At 46.3% G+C, this 22238-nt stretch overlaps 1 protein-coding gene across 1 annotated transcript; it reads left to right on the top strand.

Moving 5' to 3' along the window:
• Window positions 1-3123: 3123 nt before the first annotated feature.
• On the top strand, window positions 3124-4091 carry LOC145799195 (uncharacterized). Its single transcript, XM_082888735.1, has 2 exons — window positions 3124-3217; window positions 3425-4091. The coding sequence occupies exons 1-2, from the start codon at window positions 3134-3136 to the stop codon at window positions 3842-3844; spliced, it is 504 nt and encodes a 167-aa protein (XP_082744861.1). The 5' UTR covers window positions 3124-3133; the 3' UTR covers window positions 3845-4091.
• Window positions 4092-22238: the final 18147 nt, after the last annotated feature.

Here is a 22238-nt window from a genome sequence, read left to right as displayed (position 1 = left end):
CCAAATCCGGGGGCAGTTTTGCCTTTTTAGCCTCTTTTCTTTAAATACACTTATCCAAACACTTTGTGCTCACAAGTACAACTCCGAAATCCTCTTCTCTAGCTTCCCAAACCATTTTCTCCCTCAGATCTGTGCTCTATACGCGTTTTCCAACATCCCACGCAAGTTGTTTTCGCAAAATCTTTCAATTCGAAGCACTTTGAACCGATTAAATTTTGGTTTCGAGGCTTCTTTTCTCATTTTCGCCACTTGAGGTGAGTTTGTCTCAATATTTGGAAGATTTTCTCGGGAGTTGACTATTGTTGACTTTTTCATTTCCCGAGAGTTGACTTTTGTTGACTTTTTCCAATTTTGGCTCATTTTTGCTCATTTTTGCCCCTTTTGCAGATTTCTTGAAATGGCGGGTCAATTTTCCCACGGCGGAGGTTCTCCAGGCGCCAGAGGCGATCCTGACATCATGTCTTTGCCTCCGAGGGTTCACCCCTTCATCCCCGAGAGGTATGACCCACCAGTGCACGTTCTCCCGTGGGCTGTTTTCCATCATTTCACCGATTTTGACGAGCGAGCACCTGGGGATCTCCTTCTGCGGGAGCCAGAGTATCATCTCTCCCATGAGGCACGAGAGGTATTTACTTCGTTCTTACCTTTTCTGTAACGTATTATGAATTTTCTTGCATTCTGTTTGCACTCTGAACACACGGTCCAATCACTTGAATTCCTGAACACTCAGCCCATAAATTGATTGTGAACACACGGCACACATCGGTTGAGGGTTGAACACGCAGCCCAACACACTGATTTTCTGAACACACAGCCCAAATTGAAGGTGAACACACAGCACACACTGATTGAGGGTTGAACACGCAGCCCAAAACACCGATTTTCTGAACACACAGCCCAAATTGAAGGTGAACACGCAGCATACACTAATTGAGAGTTGAACACACATCCCAAAACATTGATTATCTGAACACACAGCCCAAATTGAAGGTGAACACGCAGTACACACTGATTGGGAGTTGAACGCGCAGCCCAAAACACTGATTTTCTGAACACACAGCCCAAAGCACTGATATTCTGAACACACAACCCAAAATAGTGATATTCTGAACACACAGCCCAAATTGAAGGTGAACACACAGCACACACTGATTGATAGTTGAACACGTAGCCCAAAACATTGATTTTCTGAACACACAGCCCAAATTGATGGTGAACACACGGCACACACTGATTGAGAGTTGAACACGCAGCCCAAAACATTGATTATCTGAACACACAGCCCAAATTGAAGGTGAACACGCAGCACACACTGATTGAGAGTTGAACACACAGCCCAACTTACTTTACTTTGCACGCAGCCTATTCATTTTATGCTGAAACATGTATTCATCCTGAATTTAGGTGACTTCTCGCACTGTGCGGGGGTATGGCTCTACCGCGGCAAGAGACTGGTACGCCGAGCTCCCAGAGGCTGTTCGGGATTTGGTTGACTTAGCGGGGTTTGGGTCCTTCTGTACTGGGCTATCTCGTTGTCCTGCCAGGAGGACGCTGATGGCCGCCTTGGTGGAGATATGGTGGGACACCACCAACTCCTTCCATTTTTCTGCCACGGGGGACTTGACTATGACCCCGTTTGACTTTGTTGTGCTAACTGGCCTTGACGTGGGAGGTTGGCCTATCCCTTATGACGAGGACATAGGCCGGTGGGAGGACGCTTGGATATATCTGCTGGGGGTTCGCCCGCCTGTTGACAGAGCTTCGGAGAGAGTCTGATACACCTGGTTCTCTTCCTATTTCCGACGGGTGGAGATGGAGCCCGGGACTCCTAAGGAGGCAGCACAGTATGCCCGCGGCTTTCTGATGTTCCTCTTTGGGACCACTTTGTTTGCCGACAGGGGGAACACTGTTGGGCTTTTCCTGTTGAGTGCCTAGGTGGACCTGTCACAGGTCAGACGGTATGACTGGGGTGGCGCTGGCTTGGCTACCCTTTATTGCTACATGAGCGCGACCTCCCGCGGACGGGGGGACTTACTTGGCGGCTATTGGAGAGCCTGGGAGGTACTTTCTGCCCTTTTGATTTACATTTCTGCTCCTCATTACCTGCACATCGCACACACGACGCACTTTATACTCTGTATCGTGCATTTTGTCCTCAGCACTTCGTATTCTGCTTTGTTTTCTACAGTTGTGGGTCTATGTATATTTCCCGACATTGGGCTCGGAGTTGGTGGTAGCAGGACCTCTCGTGACCCCGTACTCACTTGTATTTGAAGGCCAGCACCGGCCAAGACCTCGGGAGTCTCTCCTTTACCTGCGACAGTATTTCGACACGGTGCGCTCGTCGGAGGTACTTCAGAACTCTCAGTTCTTTCTGTTTTCATCTTTGATTTGTCCTGTACATCTTCGATTTCTGCTTGGCTTATGCGCCTGTTATCCGCAGATTACATGGCAGCCCTGGGCGCCTTTAGGTGAAGGTCTCCGATTCCAGTTTGCCGGAGGGTGGGGTGCCTCCAGGTACAGGCTCCTGTTCGAAGGGCCGGTTGGTAGGGCCTGGTTTTTGGGGGACCATTTCTTGCGTCAGGTCTGGGGTTACACTTCTCAGGACCCTCCCTCAGCACCCCCAGTCGATATGCGGATTGCTGATATGCTCTTTTCCCGGGATGTTGTTAATGCTATGCTGGGTACTGATGCTTTGCTACATCTTGAGGAGGGGGATTATGCTACTTACCGTCACATATACCTGATGCCTCCGTTGACGGGAATTTGTACTCCGACGATAAGGTCTGCTGGCATGCCATCTTCGAGCCAGGCCTAGGCTCGGGCTGCAGACGCTCCTTCCACCAGCAGGGCTGGTACATCTAGAGGTGGGGGTGGATCGGTTCCCCTGATTCCTCCGACTTATCCTCATCCTGGGTGGCCGGATATGCCGACCGAGCTGATGAGGTGGCAGTATGGGACTACCTCTCCGATTCTAATCCCGATAGAGCCTCCGATGCCCGGTCATCGATATGTCAGGGACCCCGACTCACCACCGGTATGTTTTACGGCTTTGATTCATTACTCAGATACTTGGACTTTCATTCCTTTACTGATGCCCTTGCCTTTACATCTGCAGCCCCCTGTTGAGTATATGGATCAGGTGCTCGAGATGGTAGCCTCACTTGAGGGGATGGTCCTGCGGAGGGAGGCACAGTTGTCTATCATGGGCTTCCAGGTACCCTTTAGTTTTCTGGCATTTATCATACTTCTAATGATATGCTGATTTCTACTGCATTGATAGGCTACTTGTGTAGAGCACATCTGACACACACCTCACTTATACACTGTGTTTACATGTACCCACTTCATGTAGTTTTTTTTGTATCTGCATCTGATGTACATATTTGGACTGATGTATTTAAATTGAACTCTTTATTCTCAGATGCCCCCGGTATATGCTCAGCCGCAGGCCGGGCCACCTGGGCCTTCTTGGGGAGGTGGGCCATCTGGGCCTTTTCGAGGAGCTGGGCCATCCAGGCCTTTCCGAGGAGCTGGGCCATCCAGGCCTTTCCGAGGAGCTGGGCCATCCAGGCCTTTTCGAGGGGAGGGGTCGTCTCGTAGACGCAGAGCACACATTGTAGAGGAGGAGCCTGGTGAGGATGAGGAGAAGGAGGCTGCAGACCGTCAGTCGGAGACATCTGCTGACAGAGAAGACGGCTCCGGTCTTGGTTCCGGGAGTGGAGGCAAGGCTGAGGGGGATCCCGAGGATGACGACTCCGATTCAGATGATGGTGATGGCGATGGTGGCGGAGAGTCTATTCTGCAGAAGAGGACGAAGAGGGCCTCTTATTACTGCTCTTGAGAGCACAGATGCGGCTATTTCCTGTTTTATTTATCTTTTTGCTAGTAGTTGTAGCACATTGTACATTATTGGGCAGTTTTATTCTTTGTAAAACTTGTGCCTTAGCCTGTAAAATGTTGTAACAAGCGAGGCATGATGGAATGAAATAGCTTTTGAAAAAAGTGTTGTATTTTAAACTCTTAGCATCATATCGCATCATTTTGCACCATAATGAGATTGAATGGAAATGTGCATTGTGCATTTTGCCCAATCAGGTAGTGAACCGACGCAACAACTTAACTTTCTAAGATATAACTAAACCTTAGCAAGTTTACAACTCGATAAGCAAAACACAATAGTGTTGCCAACTCAATAAACAAGACTCAAACAAAAAAAATGCTTAAACAAAGAGTAACAACTCAAAAACATGAAACACGACAGCTCGACAAACAACTCGATAAGCAAAACGACAACTCGATAAACAAAACTTAACAAAATGAAGTGTACTTCGGACGATCTGGGCAACGGAACGCATCCGAAACAGAGGGAAATAGAGGCCTTCGACACATCCGTTGCACGGAAATGCTTGATACTTTCCCTCGGAGGGTAAAACAGGGCTGGAGACACACATTGGAGCACGGCCAGCTACTTTTGGGGGCCGGCCGGCCAGATTTATTGTAGAGGGGAGGCCACCAGCTAGTTTTGAAAAAAGAAATGGCCGGCCACTCAGCTCAGCAACCGCCCAATTTTTGACACTTGTCCCCCGAATAGTGTCTTTTCCTCTTTAAAAGCCTTAGCTCCATGTTTTGACTCAATTCATCTTAGTTTTGCACAAAAATGGAGGCGTTTCTCATTGAAAATCTCACAGCTTGGATCGCTTCTCTAGATGGTTCGAAAAAGTTGGACTTCTGGGGTTTCGGCTTGAATGCACTATTCACGCTGAGCCGCACTCCGCTACATCTTCCTTTCCTCCATGCCGCGGTGAGGTTTTGGAACCCGGTGACGCATGTCTTTAGCTTCGGCGGGCAAGAGGTATGTCCAACTTTTGAAGATTTTCAAGTTTTGATGGAATCTGAATGTCATGAGGAGGTCTTGCCCCAGTTCCGCTTTGGCCACGCCCAAGCTTTAGGGCGGATGTGTGGGCTCACCGCGCATGACGCTCGGTCTCTGATCTGTAATGGCGAACTGGATATCCTCAGTTTGATTCATCGCTTCTCTGACGTCGGTGACCGCAGCAACCATTATTGGCAAGGTTTCCGGCAACACGCCCTTTGCTTGTGCCTACTGTCTCACTTTCTGCTTTCCCCAGGCTTTGGCGGATTTGGCATTCGTCTGATTGAAGTTGCTCAAGGCTTGAAAGAAGGAAAGAGCTGCATTGCCATGACCTTGGCCAAGACACTAATGGACTTGGATTCTATCTATCGCCGGGAGACGACTAGATTTGCTGGGAGTCCACTGCTACTACAGGTAATGTTTCCCACCCAAACTTACATATGTATTTGCTCACATCACTCGGCCCTCAGGCTCGGTTTTTCTCACAAAACCCTTTTCTCACTTTTCTCTCACCGTACATCTCTCTATTCTTTATTCTCTCATTTTTCATCCCTCCCCCAGGTATGGTTGATGGACAAATTGCAGGTTGTGGACTCCTGCCCAGCCTACTCAACTTGAGGCTATTTCTTTCGACAATGCCTAGTCGATGCCCCTGATGAAAGGTGGTGGTTTGACTGGATGTGCGATTTGTCCGCAAATCGCATTGCTTGGCGTTGTCTTTGGCTCAATCTCCCGGCAATGAGCTATAGCATGTCCAGGCTGATCGGGATCCAGTTGATTGGTCTGACCCACTGTGTGTTCTACTTTCCATTCCGGTTCCTGCGCCAGTTCGGTCATGATCAGATTTGCACGGCAAAGGGGATTGAGTACCCGGCTGCTTTCCCGGTCCGAGGTGCACAACTTGCCCGATATATCACAGCATGGAGGACTAGAGAGCTCCTAGCTCCGGCTCCCACTTTCAGTTGCACTTTGTCTGACGAGTGCTTGGATTGGCTCAACGAGGAGGCACAGGTTGGGCCTAGCTTGGCGTTAGAGGCTTCGACCAGCTCTGGGAGGGGGCGCAGGGATACTTGACTTGACTATGCCCCGGATTTATTGCTTTATTAGTACTTTCAAGTTTTCTTTATGAATGTAATAAAAAGCAACTTCGATTGTATGCAAGAGCAGGAGAACTCTGTTTTGAAATCAATGAAATTGAAGGTTGTGGTACTAAAAATTTTCCGCTTTGGTCCAAAAATGGTCTTAGTTGTACAGAGATTAATTTGAACAAAGTCAACTTTTATTAAAACTTTTCAAAATCATTTTCGATATGGATCAGAATTGGACACGCCTAAGATCTGTCACTGAGATGCACAACCCCAGATCCCTGCGACTGGAAAGTTGCCCCTAGTCCGAAGAGTACCGCGGCACTGCATGGCAACGGAAAGTTGCCCCTAGTCTGAATAGCACTGCACCGTTGTGGCAACGGAAAGTTACCCCTAGTCTGAACAGCACTGCACCGGAGATCACGATAAACGCTGATGGATAAAGATGACTGAGATGATCAAAATGGACAAAGTTGATCGGGGAAAAGTTTATGGCTGAACTTCAGGGTGAAGTTGCCTACGTATCCCAAAGATGGGAATCAAGCCTTACGTAGTTCAGGCTTAGGTTCACTCGGGTATTTTCACTCTCCTTTTACGCTCTAACTTTTGCCAAGGTCGCCCTTTGTGGGTTTTCAACCTTGCGAGCTCAGTTTTTATATTTTCCAATTTTTTGTGCTCTAACTTTTGCCTAGGTCGCCCTTTCGGGTTTTCGGCCTAGCGAGCCTCTCAGGGGTAATATTTCTTCAACTTGTCCATGTTGATCGGTTGGGAGAACTCTAGGCCATCTAGATCCATCAAAACCACAGCTCCACCTGACTAAATAGCTTTGATGATGTAGGGACCAGTCCAATTGGGTTTGAACTTGCCCCTTGGGTCGTGGATGGGAGCTCGGTTGTCCTTGAGCACCAAATCTCCTTCCTTTAGATTCCTGGACTTAACTTTCTTGTTGAAAGCCCGGGCAATTCTGCGCTAATAGCCTTGAACATGGTACAGTGCTTTCAGTCTTCTCTCGTCAAAAAGCATGAGTTCCTCAAATTTGCTCTGCTGCCAATCTACTTCGGCTATTTGACACTCAGCCAATACTCGTAATGACGGAACCTCAATCTCGATAGGTAGAACGGCCTCCATCCCATAAACCAATGAATACGGAGTCGCTCCGGTAGAAGTTCTGATTGAAGTCCTGTAGCCCCACAGAGCAAATGGCAGCTTATCTGGCCAATCCCGGTAGGTTTCCACCATCTTCTGCAGTATGTGTTTGATATTCTTGTTGGAGGCCTCGACCGCTCCGTTGGTTTGCGGCCGGTATGTAGATGACTTATGGAAAGCCATGTTGTATTTCTCCAACAAGTCAATCACTTCCTTCTTAAAGTGGGAACCATTATCTGAAACGACCCCGTTTGGGACCCCATAGCGACAAATGATGTTGTTTCTGATAAACATTGCAACGTGTGACGCCTTCAACACTGCATACGATTGGGCCTCGACCCACTTCGTGAAATAATCTATCGCAACCAGGATGAACTCATGCCCATTCGACCCCTTTGGAGTGACAGCCCCGATCATGTCAATTCCCCAAACTGAAAACGGCCATGGCGAAGTCATGTTGTACAGCTTCGACGGCGGGATGTTCATGCGGTTTGCATGAATCTGACACTTGTGGCATCGCCAAACAAAACTAATACAATCCTCCTCCATGGTGGACCAGTAGTAACCCTGTCTGAGGATCTTCCGTGCTAGCATTACTCCGTTCATATGCGCGCCGCATTCTCCTCCATGGATGGCCTCCATCAGGCGCTTCGATTCCTCGACTTCAACACACAGCTTGTGCATTCCCAGATGACCTCTCTTATACAGCTTACCCCCACAGATGATGAACTGAACGGCCATTCTTCTGATCGCCCTTTTATCCTTGGCATTTACCCCTAGCGGGTATGCTTCCTTTTCCAAGAAATTCCAAATGTCGTAATACCAGGGGTTTTCGTCCTGAACCTCATCTATAGCAGCGATCGACTCATAGGCTGGCACAAATTTCTGGTCAATGACAACTGGACGCATCCGGATTCCAAACGGGATGCCTATCATGGAAGATAGAGTTGCTAAAGAATCTGCGAACCTGTTGTTCTCTCTTGGAAGATGAGCAAAGTTTAGCTTTTCAAACCGAGGAATTAACAAGTCCAAGGTCTGGTGGTACATCACCATCTTTTCTTCTTTGACTTTCCAGTCTCCTTTTGCTTGAGACACAACAAGGTTCAAGTCACCGATGACATCCAACCGTCTTGCCCCTAATTCCAGAGCCGCTTCTAGACCGGCAATGCACGCCTCATATTCTGCTTCGTTGTTCGAGACTTTGAACAGGAGTTTGAAGGCTAGAGGGATACGGGAATTGTCGGGTGCTATCAGCAACACTCCTATCCCATATCCGTATTGATTTGACGCTCCGTCAAAGTACATCGTCCAATATTCGTCGTCGATGTGCAAAATGGCTTCATCTGGGAATAAGTACTCAACTGCTTCACCTCCTTCGACTGGATGATCGGCTAAGAACTCTACCACTGCTCTTCCTTTAACTGACTTGCATGTCACGTATTTCAGATCGAATTCGGAGAGCAACAGCAGCCAACGAGCTAGCCTACCCGTAAGTGCCGGTTTCTCGAAAAGGTATTTGATGGGATCCAGTCGTGAAACCAACATTACGGAGTGAGCTAACAAGTAGTGTCACAGCTTCCTGGTAGCCCATACCAAATCTAAGCAAGCCTTCTCGAGCGGAGTGTAGCGGGTCTCGTAATCCAACATCTTCTTGCTCAGATAGTAGATGGCCCTCTCCACCTTATCCTCTGATTCTTGTGCGAGCATGCAGCCCATTGTAGTCTCAGTCACTGAAAGGTACAATATTAACGGTTTCCCCGGCCCTGGTGGCGACAACACAAGCGGGTTCTGTAAATACTCCTTCATCTGTTCGAAAGCAGCTTGGCATCGGCCGTCCCATTGGAATTTCTTGCCTTTCTTTAGGAGACCAAAAAGTGGTTCACAAGTCAAGGTCAATTTTCAGATAAACCGTCTTATGAATTGCACTTTACCCAGAAAGCCTCGCACCTCCTTTTTAGTCCTTGGTGGTGGCATTTCTAAGATGGCCTTGATTTTTGAAGGGTCGACCTCGATGCCCCTTTGTGTAATCAGAAATCCCAACATTTTTCCCGCTGTAACACCGAACATACACTTCTGAGGATTTAGCCGCAACCGAAATTCTCTGATCCTTTGAAAGAACTTTTGCAAGGCGCTGCAGTGGCCCTCTCTTTCTTTGGACTTGACAATCATGTCGTCCACGTACACCTCAACCTCTTTGTGGATCATGTCGTGCAATATTGTGGTCGCGGCCCGTTGATAAGTAGCTCCGGCATTCTTCAACCCAAACGGCATTACTCTGTAGCAGTATGTTCCCCACGGGGTGGTGAATGCAGTCTTTTCTCTGTCTTCTGGTGCCATTACTATCTGATTGTACCCTGAGAAGCCATCCATGAATAAGAGCAAAGCATGCCCTGCTGTGAAGTCCACCAACTCATCAATATGCCGCAAGGGGAAGTCGTCCTTCAGACTAGCTCTGTTCAAATCCCTGAAATCTACGCACACCTAGATCCTGCCATCCTTCTTCGGCACTGGAACGATGTTGGCCAACCAAGTCGGGTATTCGGATACCAGCAGGAAGCCCGCATTGATTTGCTTGGTGACCTCTTCCTTAATCTTGAGAGCCCAGTCCGGGCAGATCCTTCTGAGTTTCTGCTTGACAGGTCGGGCCTCGGGGTCAAGGGGGATCCGGTGCTGTACAATCTCAGGATCGATCCCCGGCATGTCTTCGTAAGACCACGCGAAAACATCTTTGAAATCTTTTAGTAAAGCGACTAAGCGCTCGCGTCCCTCCGAAGACAACGTGGACCCGATCTGGACCAGCCGCAGGTCCTCCTCAGTACCAATATTCACGATAATGATTTCATCCGTTAAGGGTTTGACAAATCTCTCCTGCTCCTGCTCAATTAAACGTTGCAAAATCGGAGGAATTTCCTCCTCGTCGTTTTCATCAAAATTTTGAAAGTCTGAGTTTATGCAATAAATTAAGGGCACAGAAAAGTACTCAGAAACCACAGTTACTTGATTCTCATTAAGCACATCCAAATCTTCCGAGTTCTCGATTACAACAGACTCAAATGAGAAAGAAAAAGACGACCTGGACATAACTGTGGCATCCGGGTTATCATCCCCAGGATTACCAGACTCAGACTCAGTTGAGCTGGAACCTGATTCCGACTCACAGGACTCGGTGGAATCAGATTCCGGCTCACTACCTGACCCGGTGCTGCTGGACAAAAATCCCTCCTCGTACTGCCAAGTGAGAGAGGGTGCGATAGATGCATCCAAAATAGTTGCTGGCGGTCTCGCAGCCGTTCCATCCCCGATCACGCATACCGAGAAGTTATCCCCCAAGCACTCATGGTCGATCGGAGGATTTGAGAGTAGACTCGCCAGTGCTACCCCCATTTCAAGTTCGGTGTCCTCAGACTGCACTTTCTTACACTGCCCAACCTCAGCTGATGGGTCTGTCTGCTCTTCGGCAACGTCATCCCCGGGTAGTTGCAGGTCGAAGAAGATCTCGAAACCTGGCACGCGCTTCTTCTCCGCGTTTAGCCACGGCTCGGGGAAGCTGCAAAACGGAAAGTCCTCCCCCTCTCGGACAAAGCGTCCGTTTAGGGTACCCTGAATGGGCTTATGCATCAACTCAAAAGGCTTCCCAGCCTTCTTTACTCTGGCTCTCCCAGCCATCTCTTTACCCTTCCTTATCCAGTCCTCTTTGGTGGGCATATAACCCAAGCCAAAGGTATGAGGGTTGTGTGGCACTTCGACCAATGCTGCGACACCCTTCCGGCCGCTCTTTCCCAATCCCATTCCGGGGATGTGTTGTAACTTGTTCATGAGGTAGACGGATTGAGCACTAACGTACACCCCCTCATTCACAGCCATAATATTCTGCACCATTCGAGCCTCAGCCAAAGTGAACCCTGATAAGAACACGTCCTCAGTGCCATGCTCGATTTCCAAGACTGGCGTGGACACTTCCGGCGGCGGATGGATTGATGAATTCCCGAAGACAATAGCCACCCCCTTCCCGTGAGGGTACTTCAACATCTGATGTAAAGTGGAAGAGACTGCCTTGACCTGGTGTAACCACGGTTGCCCCAAAAGTAGGTTGAAGGTTGCGGGAACGTCCAAGACATGGAATTCGATGTTGTGTTGTCCGGGACCAACCTGGGTCTGAATTTTGACAGTCCCCATCACTTCCCTGCCAGTATTATCATATGCTCTGATCACTTGAGTAGTTGGTACGAAGTCCATGGGCTTCAACCCGATTGCATACGCTGTTCTGGCTGGGCAGACATTGATAGCGGACCCCGTATCAACAATTTCCATCGATATCCACTTGTCTCTACATTCCACGGAAATGTAGAGGGGTTTGTTGTGATTTGTGCCCTCAGGCGGTAGTTCTTTGTCTGAAAAGGTTAATGCCGGGGAACCTCCTCCCGGAAAAACCAGCCTAACCAGCTGTTCTGGTGTAGTATCTATAGAGAGCTTGGACTTGTCCATGGCAGATAAGACAGCCTGTCTATGTACTCGCGACGTCATAAGCAGTCCCCAGATAGAGATGTCTGCTTGTATCTTCTTTAGCTGTTTCAGTGCAGCTTCCTCTTCGATCTGCTTCTCTTTCTGTTTTTCGACTTCTTTGTCCTTCCCAGATGCCTCGGGTTGGTCTAGGTGCGGGGGCTTGAAGTACCTCCCGCTTCTTGTCATGTGATCAACCTCATCGAGGTACCAGGTGTCATCTGGTTGATTGCTTCCCTAGTCTTCGTCTGTGTGGGCAAGACATAAGTCATCGTCTTCCCACCACATTCCGTTGGCATTCAAAAGGCACCTGTCTGGCTCGGACATGTTTGTACTCACAGCACTTTCAGCCTGCATGCTCACAGCATCCCCTGTTCTTGTGCGCCGGCATTTTCGATCCCCTCATGGATTTTGGCTTTCCCGGTTCTCTCAGAACCCTGTTGTTCTACCTGCGTCAGTGCAGTTTGTTGTTCAACTTTCCCTGCATTCACAATGCTTCTGTCCTGAGCGAAATTCTTTGTACCCGTGCTCTCCAGCAATGTAACCTGACTTTCGGCCCTTCCGGCCATAGCTGATACTCTCGCCCCTGTCGGGCCTTGTTCTGGTTGGGATTCTTCCACCATATCTGGTTGATCATCCAGCCATCCAGTGGCCTCTGCCGATTCCTCATAATCGAACCAGTTGACTACCACGCCCCCTGATTCTTGGTCATCGAAAAATTGCAGGTTGGCAAAGTCCTCCTTCACAGCTGTCAGATCATTTGCCTCTTGCTCAAATCCATCCCCCTGGATCACACACAGCTCTTCCTTCTCTGGCAATTCTATACCCAGCCCAATCTGGCTTGTTGACAAGATGTACTCACTTGGATCGTAGGCTTCCCCAGCAAAACTCTGTTCAATCCCAGACTCAACAATCCCATTCTTTCCTGAAGTCTGCCCTGCCCCATCTTTGATGGTCACCACCGTCGGCTCTGGTTGGGTTGTGGAGATGTCCAACATGCACAAGAAGTCAGTGCAGTCGGGAAGGAGCACCTCCGGCTTAGGTAGATGGGTGGGGGTAATATAGATGCTAGGATCGTAAGACACGACCCCAGTCTGGATAAGATTGACTCTTTTGGGAGGTGGAGTTTGGTTGTGTGTGGGGAGGGGGTTGGTTGTGACGTTTGGTTTTTCTGGCGGCAAAATCACATTTTTGTCAACGAGGTCTTGAATCTCGTGACGCAGCCTGAAACATTGGTCAGTATCGTGACCGTGCTGCTGGTGATATGCACAGTACTTGGTTGGGTTGTGAGAAGGAGGGAGTGGATTCGGCAATAGCCTCGGCTCTAGGGGTTTTAGATGCCCCTTTCTGATTAAGACCCCCAAAGCCTTAGACAAAGGCATGTACAGTGGGGTGAAGGTTCTTTGGCCTCTAGGCTGGTATTTAGTGGTCTGGGTATTACTTCCGAATGCACCGGAGAAGGGTGTGGCTGCCATGGGCCTTGGAAGGGGAGGGGGAACGGTGGCGACTATGCTGACCTCCGAAGTTCTTGCAGTTGCAGCGCCACTCAAGCCTGCGTTATTGTTACGGTTAAATGTTCTCCGGGGTTGCTCCCTGTCCTGGTCAATCAGACCTTGCTTCATCGCATCCTCGATTTGTACCCCCATCTCATGTAGATCCGAAAAAGTAGGGAATGGGAGTACAATCATTTTCTGCATCAATTTTGGTTGGAGATTGCACACAATCATCCTGATTTGGTCCTTATCAGTGGGCCTCAAAGTCATCATCGATGCCTTCGCCCTCCATCGTGTTATGAAATCTGAGAAAATTTCTTTGGGCTCCTACCTTGTCATTTTGAGATCACGACTTGTAATCTCGATCTGGGTATTGTACGAGTACTGTGCGAATAAGGCCTCGGCCATTTCATCCCAACTTCTCTTTACCTCATCTTCTAACTTTGCGTACCAGATAGCGGCCACACCCGACAGGGTTCGGCCAAACAGCGAAAGTTTTTGTGGTCGGGTTAGGCCCATTGGCCGCAGTATATCTGAGAATAACCGGAGGTGGACTATGGAATCCCCGGATCCGTCGAAACGATCAATCTGTGGCATCTTGAATCTATCTGGCAATGTTACGGCCACATCGGTATATCCGTCCTCGATATCCGGAATAGCCTTTACCCCTTGTGATTTCTTCAAAAGCTTCTCGAGCTTGCTCAGTTTCAGAGCTGTATGGTTTATTTTGAACTCGAAAGGAGAGTCCGGGTGGTTGGGTGTATGGGTTTTGGACAGTTGTGGCGGAAGCGGGGGCGGAGCTGGCCCCGTTGGAAGGTCCGTGTCCTCTTGGATGTTCTGGATATTGGGTAAGGTGTTCTGGGTGTTTGGCAGAGCATTCTGAACAGTAGGTGCTTGCTCGGGTAACGGGACCCCTGGTGGAGGAGGAACTTGATGTGAGGCCGATGCTGCATTTTGCTATTGCAGTCTAGTGATTAGCTCGGCCTGCTGAGCCATGACTGTGGCCTGTTGTCTAGAGAACTCTGCTTGGCGGGCAGCGTCCTCCTGCATTTGTTTCATGCTCTCTTGGAGCTGGCGCATCATTTCCTCCATTCCGGCTACACTCTGTTGATCCTGCTGACTGACGGGTATGTGTATTTCTATGGCAGAAACTAAAACCTCAGCCCGACTGTTCACTGCTAGGGTAGACCACTGTTCTGGTAACCTCTGCTCAGACACACTGCGTCTTCTTGGCCTTCTTCTGACAATTGGGGTAGAGAATGAAACACTGGCTGTCCGTCAACCAGATCCTCGGATCGATTGAGCCCGCGACCTCTTGTCCAAAGTGCTTGGGGAATATCTACTGGGTCGGAAGCAATTGTGCTAAAACTGCCCTAGTAAAAAGATAAATAAAGCAATAAGGAAATAAATAAACAGATAAGCGAACAGCATAACAGCTTAAAGTTAATGCATGACACACAGCCGGGCATAACAACACACGGTCGATAAGCTGAATACACACTGTCCTCAATCACTGATCATTATCCCTGAATCACTGTCCCCAAAACTGAATCTCTGATACCCGCAGATAACTGATTCTTAAATACTGACTGATGCCCGCAGGCCTGATGCCCCAAACTCATAAACCGATACATGCATTCCCTATAGAGACACACTCTGACAGCACATAACAGATAATTGAGAGCCAAAACACCCCTATGTTGGGGTAGGGTTTTCCTTGTCCTATTTTGTCAGGAGCTAGGGTTTCACTACGCACGCAGTGGTTTCAAATAACCTATAAACGGGTAAGCAACCTATCCTAGTTTGGAATGGTCACAATGGATCCGAATATGCACTAGGTCGAATGGTCAAAAAGGGTGCCCCGGTAAAACCGGGGTTTGTGTTCCCATACTGGCAGAGCCCACAACCGGTCAACCTTATGGTCATGCCTTGACAAGACAAGCCTCCGGCAAATCGTTCAGGAATAGCAGATGGCAAACACGGTGTCCTAGGCGCACCAATGCAAATGCAATGCAAAGAAACACATAAGTGTAATCAAAACAAGATATCTTGAGTTCGAGTCAAGTTCTCTAAATCCCCAGCAGAGTCGCCAGAAACTGTAGACGTCCCCCGAACGCCCCGGGGAGGAACGAGTCCCCCCCGTTCCGTTCGATATTGGGCTCACTACAGTTCGGACTCTCAAATTGTCTTGGTTCTAAGTCTGAACTAAAGAGTCCAAATCCGGCAAATCGTTTTGAGAAAACAGATTTTTGAAAGAAGTGCCAAACATGGACTGCTTTGCCAGATACAGAGTCGCCACCTAAATGTTTTATTTTGGGGAAATTTAGGAAACCCTGACTCGTTTGCCTAAGGCCACGTGTCCGTCATCACCAAAGTTGCCTCGGCTCGGGAACTTGGGTACGATTGGGGAAGGTCACTTCGTGAGCACCCCCGCTCGCCCGATCAAAGATCGGTCTCTACTAACCATGATATCTATTTTTGAAAACTTTATGTGTTCTTATTCCGGTTATTAGCCTAGATTTACTATGTGATGCGCACAGCATACAAGTATAGACTGGATCGCCTGAATTGGAACAAAACATTTCATGTTTGTTTGTTTGAAAATGGTTTGATGGTGCTACTCGCAAGTAGGCTAAGAAGTGGATTTGCCACCCTCAAGTGGGCTTAGAAAACATGATTTTGCCACTATCTAGTGGGCTTAAAACACACAGTGAACGAATTGTTCCAATCCAAATAACCCAACCTTCACCCACAGGCATTCAGGCAGTTATATCACATAAGTATATAGCCTCATGGTAAGCATGGTATTCATGGCAGTCACTCACACGCATGAAAGGATGCTAAAGCATAAAACTTACCGAGTACTCCTAGCCAAAACAGAAGCTAATTAGAAATCCATGCATGATCCTAAATATGCTGAAATGCCTAATGCAACACATGCAAGAGTGCAACTATAGCAGGCTCGGCTATTCTAAACATGGCATATGAAATGCTACAGCTAACATGTATTCAACTTGGAATTGAAAATACGATGCAGTTAGTATGATGCGCCGAGCCCGGTGCATGCAAAACAGATGAATGAATGCAAACATGCTATCATACTGTATGCTAATGAAAACATGCCCTAATCTAACCATCATAAGCGGGTAAATAAAAGGGAGAAATACGTGGGGTTGGAAGACATGCATCACACACACGCACACTTATTACAATTATGCCCTCGCACAGAGGGTCCGAATAAATAATATACAGTCCCGAATAATTACAGCCCAAATAATTACAAAAATCCTAATTAATTACCAAATTAACTAAGAAAACAATAAACTGGCATGCAAGCCAGGGACTGCCTTGACTCTTCTTCAGATGATGGATGATGCATGTCCAGGTCGCCTTTGCACGGAAATCCACTGTGACGCCCCAATTAGCCTCTGTTTTGCAATATTTTTTTGGAAAGTGTGCCAAACCCCGAAAGACTGCTGATTCTTGATTTGCTGCAACAGAGAGTAGGAAAGGGGCATGGCAATGTATTTTCACACATGTATGCGTGACTACTCTTCAGGGAGTGTAGTCATCGATCCTCGTGCCACCAATCACGCATATCGATGCATGATGGCCGAGGAGTCGATTTGCATGACTCAATATGGAATGAATGCACACATAAACACAATAAAACCTAAACTCCATCATGGATAATCCGGAGTGTCGATGACTGGAAATTGAGACACGTTCCGTCACTCGAAGTACGAAACGTCCCTCGTTTCCCGTGCTCGGGCTAACTCCTATCCCAAGCACAATGCAATATGCATGACATGCATGAATGTAACTAATATACAACCTAGCATGCACAGTGCTATGAGATGGCATACACGATGCACGAGATGACATGGCATACACAATGCGCTAACATACAACCTAGCGTACACAATGCTATGAAATGAAATGGCATACTCAATGCACAATGGACTTACACCAACATGAGTGGACCTCAGCCACACTCACATAAGAGGCTATACGATGAAAATGAGACAACTCGAGATGCACGCACGCATGCACGCAAACCGAGGATCGACCCTAAGGCACAAAATGCCACTCTAACAAGACATGGCAAGGCATGGAACATGGTATGTTAGCATGCAAATTTCAGCGCTAAAATATGACCCAAAACAGCCCCGAATCATGGAAACATGGCACCCGATGCATGGAATGAACCCGAAATGCAAAACTAGGCATATGCATTGGCCTATAGCTATACAAAACATGCGTTATTCGAACATGAAATGTAAAGACAAACTCAAGAAAGTCCTAAAACAAGCATATTTACAGTTTTAAGGAAGGCCAAACAGCGAACACAAATGGGGCTAAGCTAGCATGCAAAAATGGCCCCGAAAGCGAGATAATGAAGCAAGTGATAGAAAGAAGCTTCAAACAGCAAAAGTCTCTTAGTGAAACATGAAGAGGGGGTCAAAATAAGGCTATTTATAGTTCGGACCAGGGCCCAAAAATATAAGCACAAGGGGCTAAAAAATCATGCAAAAATAAGGCCAAAAAAGGGGATAAAGAGGCAAGTGATAGATACAAGCCTCAAACAGTGAAGAGCCCTTCCACAATGTTGAATAAGGGCTCAAAATAAGCCACTTTATAGTTTATGACAGAGCTCAAAACAGTTTACATATAGGCCTAAAATACTATGCAAGAGAGAGGCACACAAGAGGGGTAATGAAGCAAGTGGTAGCTAGGGACCTTAAACATGGAAGGACCCTAAAAAAACATGAAGAAGACCTCAAAATAATGCTATTTTCAGTTAGGGTCGGAGTCCAAATATGCAAGCATGTATGGCTTAGAAAGGATACAAAAATAAGCTTAAAAGAGAGGAAATGTTGCTCACCCTTGAAGACCAAACTTTAGCAGCCTTTTGGCTTGAGAAAAGGTGCCTCCAAAGCTCTGAGAAGGCCCTCCAAGCTGCTGGAATGGAGTGGTGGTGTGGTGTTAGGTGGTGGTGTAGAAATGAGTGTAGGACTTAAGAGGTTTGAAGCTTGGAAGTGTAGAGGGAGAGAGATACAATATGGGAGCTCAAAGCAAAAATTTCTAACCCCTAAACCAGAGCTAGGAGGCTAGTTTTATAGGCAAAAGAGGGGGAGAAAAGGGTGGAAAAATGGGGGGGAAATGAATTCAAGTTTCCCCCCAAAAAGTTAGCCCCCCGGATACAAAATCTGGGGGGAAAAGAGATGCATATTTGAAATGTACCTGCAGCAAGGAGCAAGGCCGGCTGGTTATCCAAGTTGCAGGTGGCCGGTCGACTACTTCCCATGGCCGGTCGGCTAGGGGTCAAAATTTCCAAGAACAATTGCTGGCCGGCCACCACATATTGGTGGCCTCCCATGTGTGCTCAACACAATCATGTGGTCAAAAGCTGGAGATAGTAAACCAGGAGAGAGAACAACCCACTTTTCAAAGGGGTTCAAAAGGTTCAAAAGAAATTACTGGCCGGCCACCAAATATTGATGGCCGCCCACATCACAAATATGGGGTTTAGGGTGCAAGAAAATGGCCCAAGGGTGGTCAACATTGGCTTTGAATTGAGAAAAATCGGGCGACGGAGGGCGATGAAGGGATAAAGTTGGCTGACAAAACAATTACTGGCCTCCCATCCTTCTATGACCTTCCTAGCAATGAAACAGAGGTCCCTGCCAAAAACGAACCAAAAACCGATGCAAAATGAAGGTTCGGGGGCCGAAACACGCAGCCCGGGGCCCCGAAAACTGACTATTAGGCACTGGGAGTGGTGTTCGACCACGAAGTCAGTTTCTCGAACCACAGTGTCCCTCAAAAGGGAGGATATAAGACGTATGCCAAGAACCGGAGCAAACAGAGATGGTTAAGCGGTCCCGAACCGAGACACACGGCCAACGGCTCCGAAAAACCGGAAACCGGACTCCAAACGGGAAAAATGGCCTACGACCACGAAACGTAGCCTACGGCCACTGAGAGATGATCTACGAGACCTCTCCCTCCCTTTGGGAAGAGAAAACAGAGAAAACAGAGCCTGGTTCGCAAACTGAGGCAAAACACAAAAGAGTCCGGAAGTCCGGAGGCAAGGCTCGCAGCCGAGACTCTGAAACCTCTGAACGAGCACGATATGCAACATCACCAAGCGCTCAATCGGTGACGTCTGAGTCTTAAGGTCGGTCAAAAATGGGGTGTCTACAGTGGCCTTTAGCACCGAGTCAGGGTTTCCCAAATTCCCCCTTAAAAAATATTTAGGTGGCAACTCTGTATCTGGCAAAGCAGTCCATGTTTGGCACTTCTTTTCTAAAAATCTGTTTTCTCAAAACGATTTGCCGAATTTGGACTCTTTGGTTCAGATTAAGAACCGTGACCCAAATTGAGTCCGAACTGTAGCACGAAGGCCTCACGCGGGCGCGTCTACAGCTGTATACATCAGGTTTTATGTCCGTTTCTGAGGTGGTCATACCCAAACTTTTAGGGGCGGGTTTGGGGCGTGACACTTGGGGCCCATCCAAGTGTTGTCACCTAAAACTTATATACACACGTAAGTTCTCTTAAGTTTCCAATATGGGACAAGCCTTACAAGGAAACCCACATTTTATTCTTTATTTGTCCATTTCATGAACCCGAAAACAACATCAACTTCCCAATCACTCATAAATGGTTTTGACGAACTGTTTGCACCGTGTGACTTGCCATGCGACAAGGAACATGTCACCTCTTTGAACTCACCTCAAAAGATGTGTGGACCCCACTCAAATTTGGGCTCAAAATTGGCCCAAAATAAGCCTATAAAAACCATAAATTCCAACAAATACCATATCCATTATTATTACAATTAAATTTCATAAATAACTACTTTCCTGTGGGACCAAGAAATTATTCATAAAACATAATTGCAATATGAAAATGCCAAATTAATTTAACTTTATGTGATCAAAATATTGAGGATCACTATATCTTTATGTCTTAAGATGCTGTGGCTATTCTCAAAACAAAATAATTTTAATTTTTTTTTATTGTGGCATAATCTATTAATGTGAGCAAATCCTTATGGTCACAACAAGTACATAATCTTTTAACACACAAAATGTATAATACATGCAATCAGAGTAATATCACATGAAAAATCCCAAGACCAAACACATGTAATTCAACCTTGAAAATTATACCAAATTTTGCTTAAAAGTTGGGCCAAAATAAATTCCATAAGTCCAACACACAGTGTATACATGTTCTTATGTTCACATAAGTTTTCACAACATAAGTCCTTTTCTTCTTTTCTTTATATATTTTAATATGTGGTGGGTGGTAAATATATTTTAATATGTAGTGTGTGGTGAATGATGGTTTTTCTATATAGATGTAAGTATTGAGTGAAGAAAAAAAGGGGAATGGAAGAGAAAAAAGAGCTAGAGAGCTCAACAAAAAAGAGAGAAAGAAAGCTGGAGAAGTAGGGGGGAAAAGGAGAGAGGGAGAGAGAGAGAGAGAGAGAGAGAGAAAAAGAAAGCTGGAGAAGCTGAACAAAAAAGAGAAAAAGAGAAGGGAAAAAAATTATTTTTGGTTCTGGCACAAATTTTTTATTAACCTTTCTATTGTTACACATCGTCCACAACTTCATTACAGCTAAAATTTGAATTTTCTTGCTGAGATATCAAAAACATATTCCATAACTTGAGGGAGTTAGGAAAAGTGTTTGTAATCAAAAAATTCATTATTTCCCCCGAATGTGAGTTTTTGCAATCTTCTTATTTATATTTCTTTGTTAATCTTCTTATTTATTTTCTTTCTATTTATTTGTTGGCATTTTATTTTCTAATTTTTTTAGCTTGTAGAAATGGATGGCTAAGCCACCCGATTTTATTTTTATTCTTTTCTATTCTTTTTACTATCTTGAGTATGTGATTTTCTTTGTTAGAGATAGATAGCCAAGACACCAGATGTAATTTGTTCATTTTCTTGATATGCTATTATGTTTCTAGATTGAATATTCCTCTTTGCCTAAGCAAAAACCGAACCAAAGTAATCTTGGTCAGATGTCCAGCTGGTTACCTCACCGCCTGGCCATCCTTGGGTAATTCAGCCTCTGATTTCTTGTGTTTAAATAGTTTTTGAGAGAAATACATCACAAGGGTTACTTTGGCAGAGTGATTAGATTTCATGGTGTTAAGTTCAAGGTCAGCTGTTCAAGCCTCTCTAGCAGTAAACGGTGTTAGTAACAGTGGGCAGAATATTTCTTGAATCTGAAAATTACACTTTGACTTGGAATTTTTAGATAATTTTGGTGTGTCCCAGTTTTTAGAGAGACTTTTTAATGAGGCCCCCGAAAAATGCAACGAAAGTTGGTCCTAGCGAAACGGACCTTTCTGGACACAACCGTGAGTTCAGAATGCTGAAATTCTAAGCAGTTTTATAAAATTGTTGGATTAAACTTTAAATTTTGGCCTCCGATGAACTTGAATGAGATTAAATGGAAATAATTTGAAATGAATATTTGTTAGATTTTTCATTTGATAGTTTCATACATATCATATTGCTTTTATCTTGGAAAGGTTTTGTTTGCTTTGTTTTGGCCCTACTGTGTGAAAAACAGAAATTTCCATTTGATTTTCCAAAGGCGAAACAGAGCAGCAAACAAGGCAATTTCTGGTAGATGATATATGAGCCACATGCATATTTTATTTTTAATTTGAGAGATTTGTTAGGTTATAATATTTTCTTCCTCTCCTTCCCTCATTTTGATATGTAATTATTCAAGTGTTGTAATAATTCCCCACCCCTCTTTTTTGTATCCCATTTTTTTACTTGCTTCCCTTATTTGTAAACATGCAGCATATATTTGTAGACGTCCCCGAATGCCCCGGGAGGACGAGTCCCGTTCATTCTGTTCGCTTTTGGGTTTACTACAGTTCGGACTCTCAAATTGTCACGGTTCTTAATCTGAACCAAAGAGTCCAAATCTGGCAAATCGTTTTGGGAAACAAATTTTTGAAAAGAAGTGCCAAACATGGACTGCTTTGCCAGATACAGACTCGCCACCTAAATATTTTATTTTGGAAAATTTAGGAAACCCTGACTCGGTGCCAAAGGCCACGTGTCCGTCATCACCAAAGTTGCCTCGGCTCGGGAGCT

Source organism: Camellia sinensis, chromosome 9 (genome assembly GCF_055761805.1).
Source record: "Camellia sinensis isolate YWXY chromosome 9, ASM5576180v1, whole genome shotgun sequence".
In the NCBI taxonomy this organism is placed as follows: domain Eukaryota; kingdom Viridiplantae; phylum Streptophyta; class Magnoliopsida; order Ericales; family Theaceae; genus Camellia; species Camellia sinensis.
Note: the sequence above shows the minus strand (reverse complement) of the source record. Positions and strands in the feature narration are given on the sequence as shown.

Bases quoted from the DNA above. Each gene is read 5' to 3' on its own strand.
- LOC145799195 (XM_082888735.1), top strand. From the start codon at position 3,134: ATGGATCAGGTGCTCGAGATGGTAGCCTCACTTGAGGGGATGGTCCTG. The intron at 3,218-3,424 runs GTACCCTTTAGT...CTTTATTCTCAG, and splicing joins TGTCTATCATGGGCTTCCAG to ATGCCCCCGGTATATGCTCA.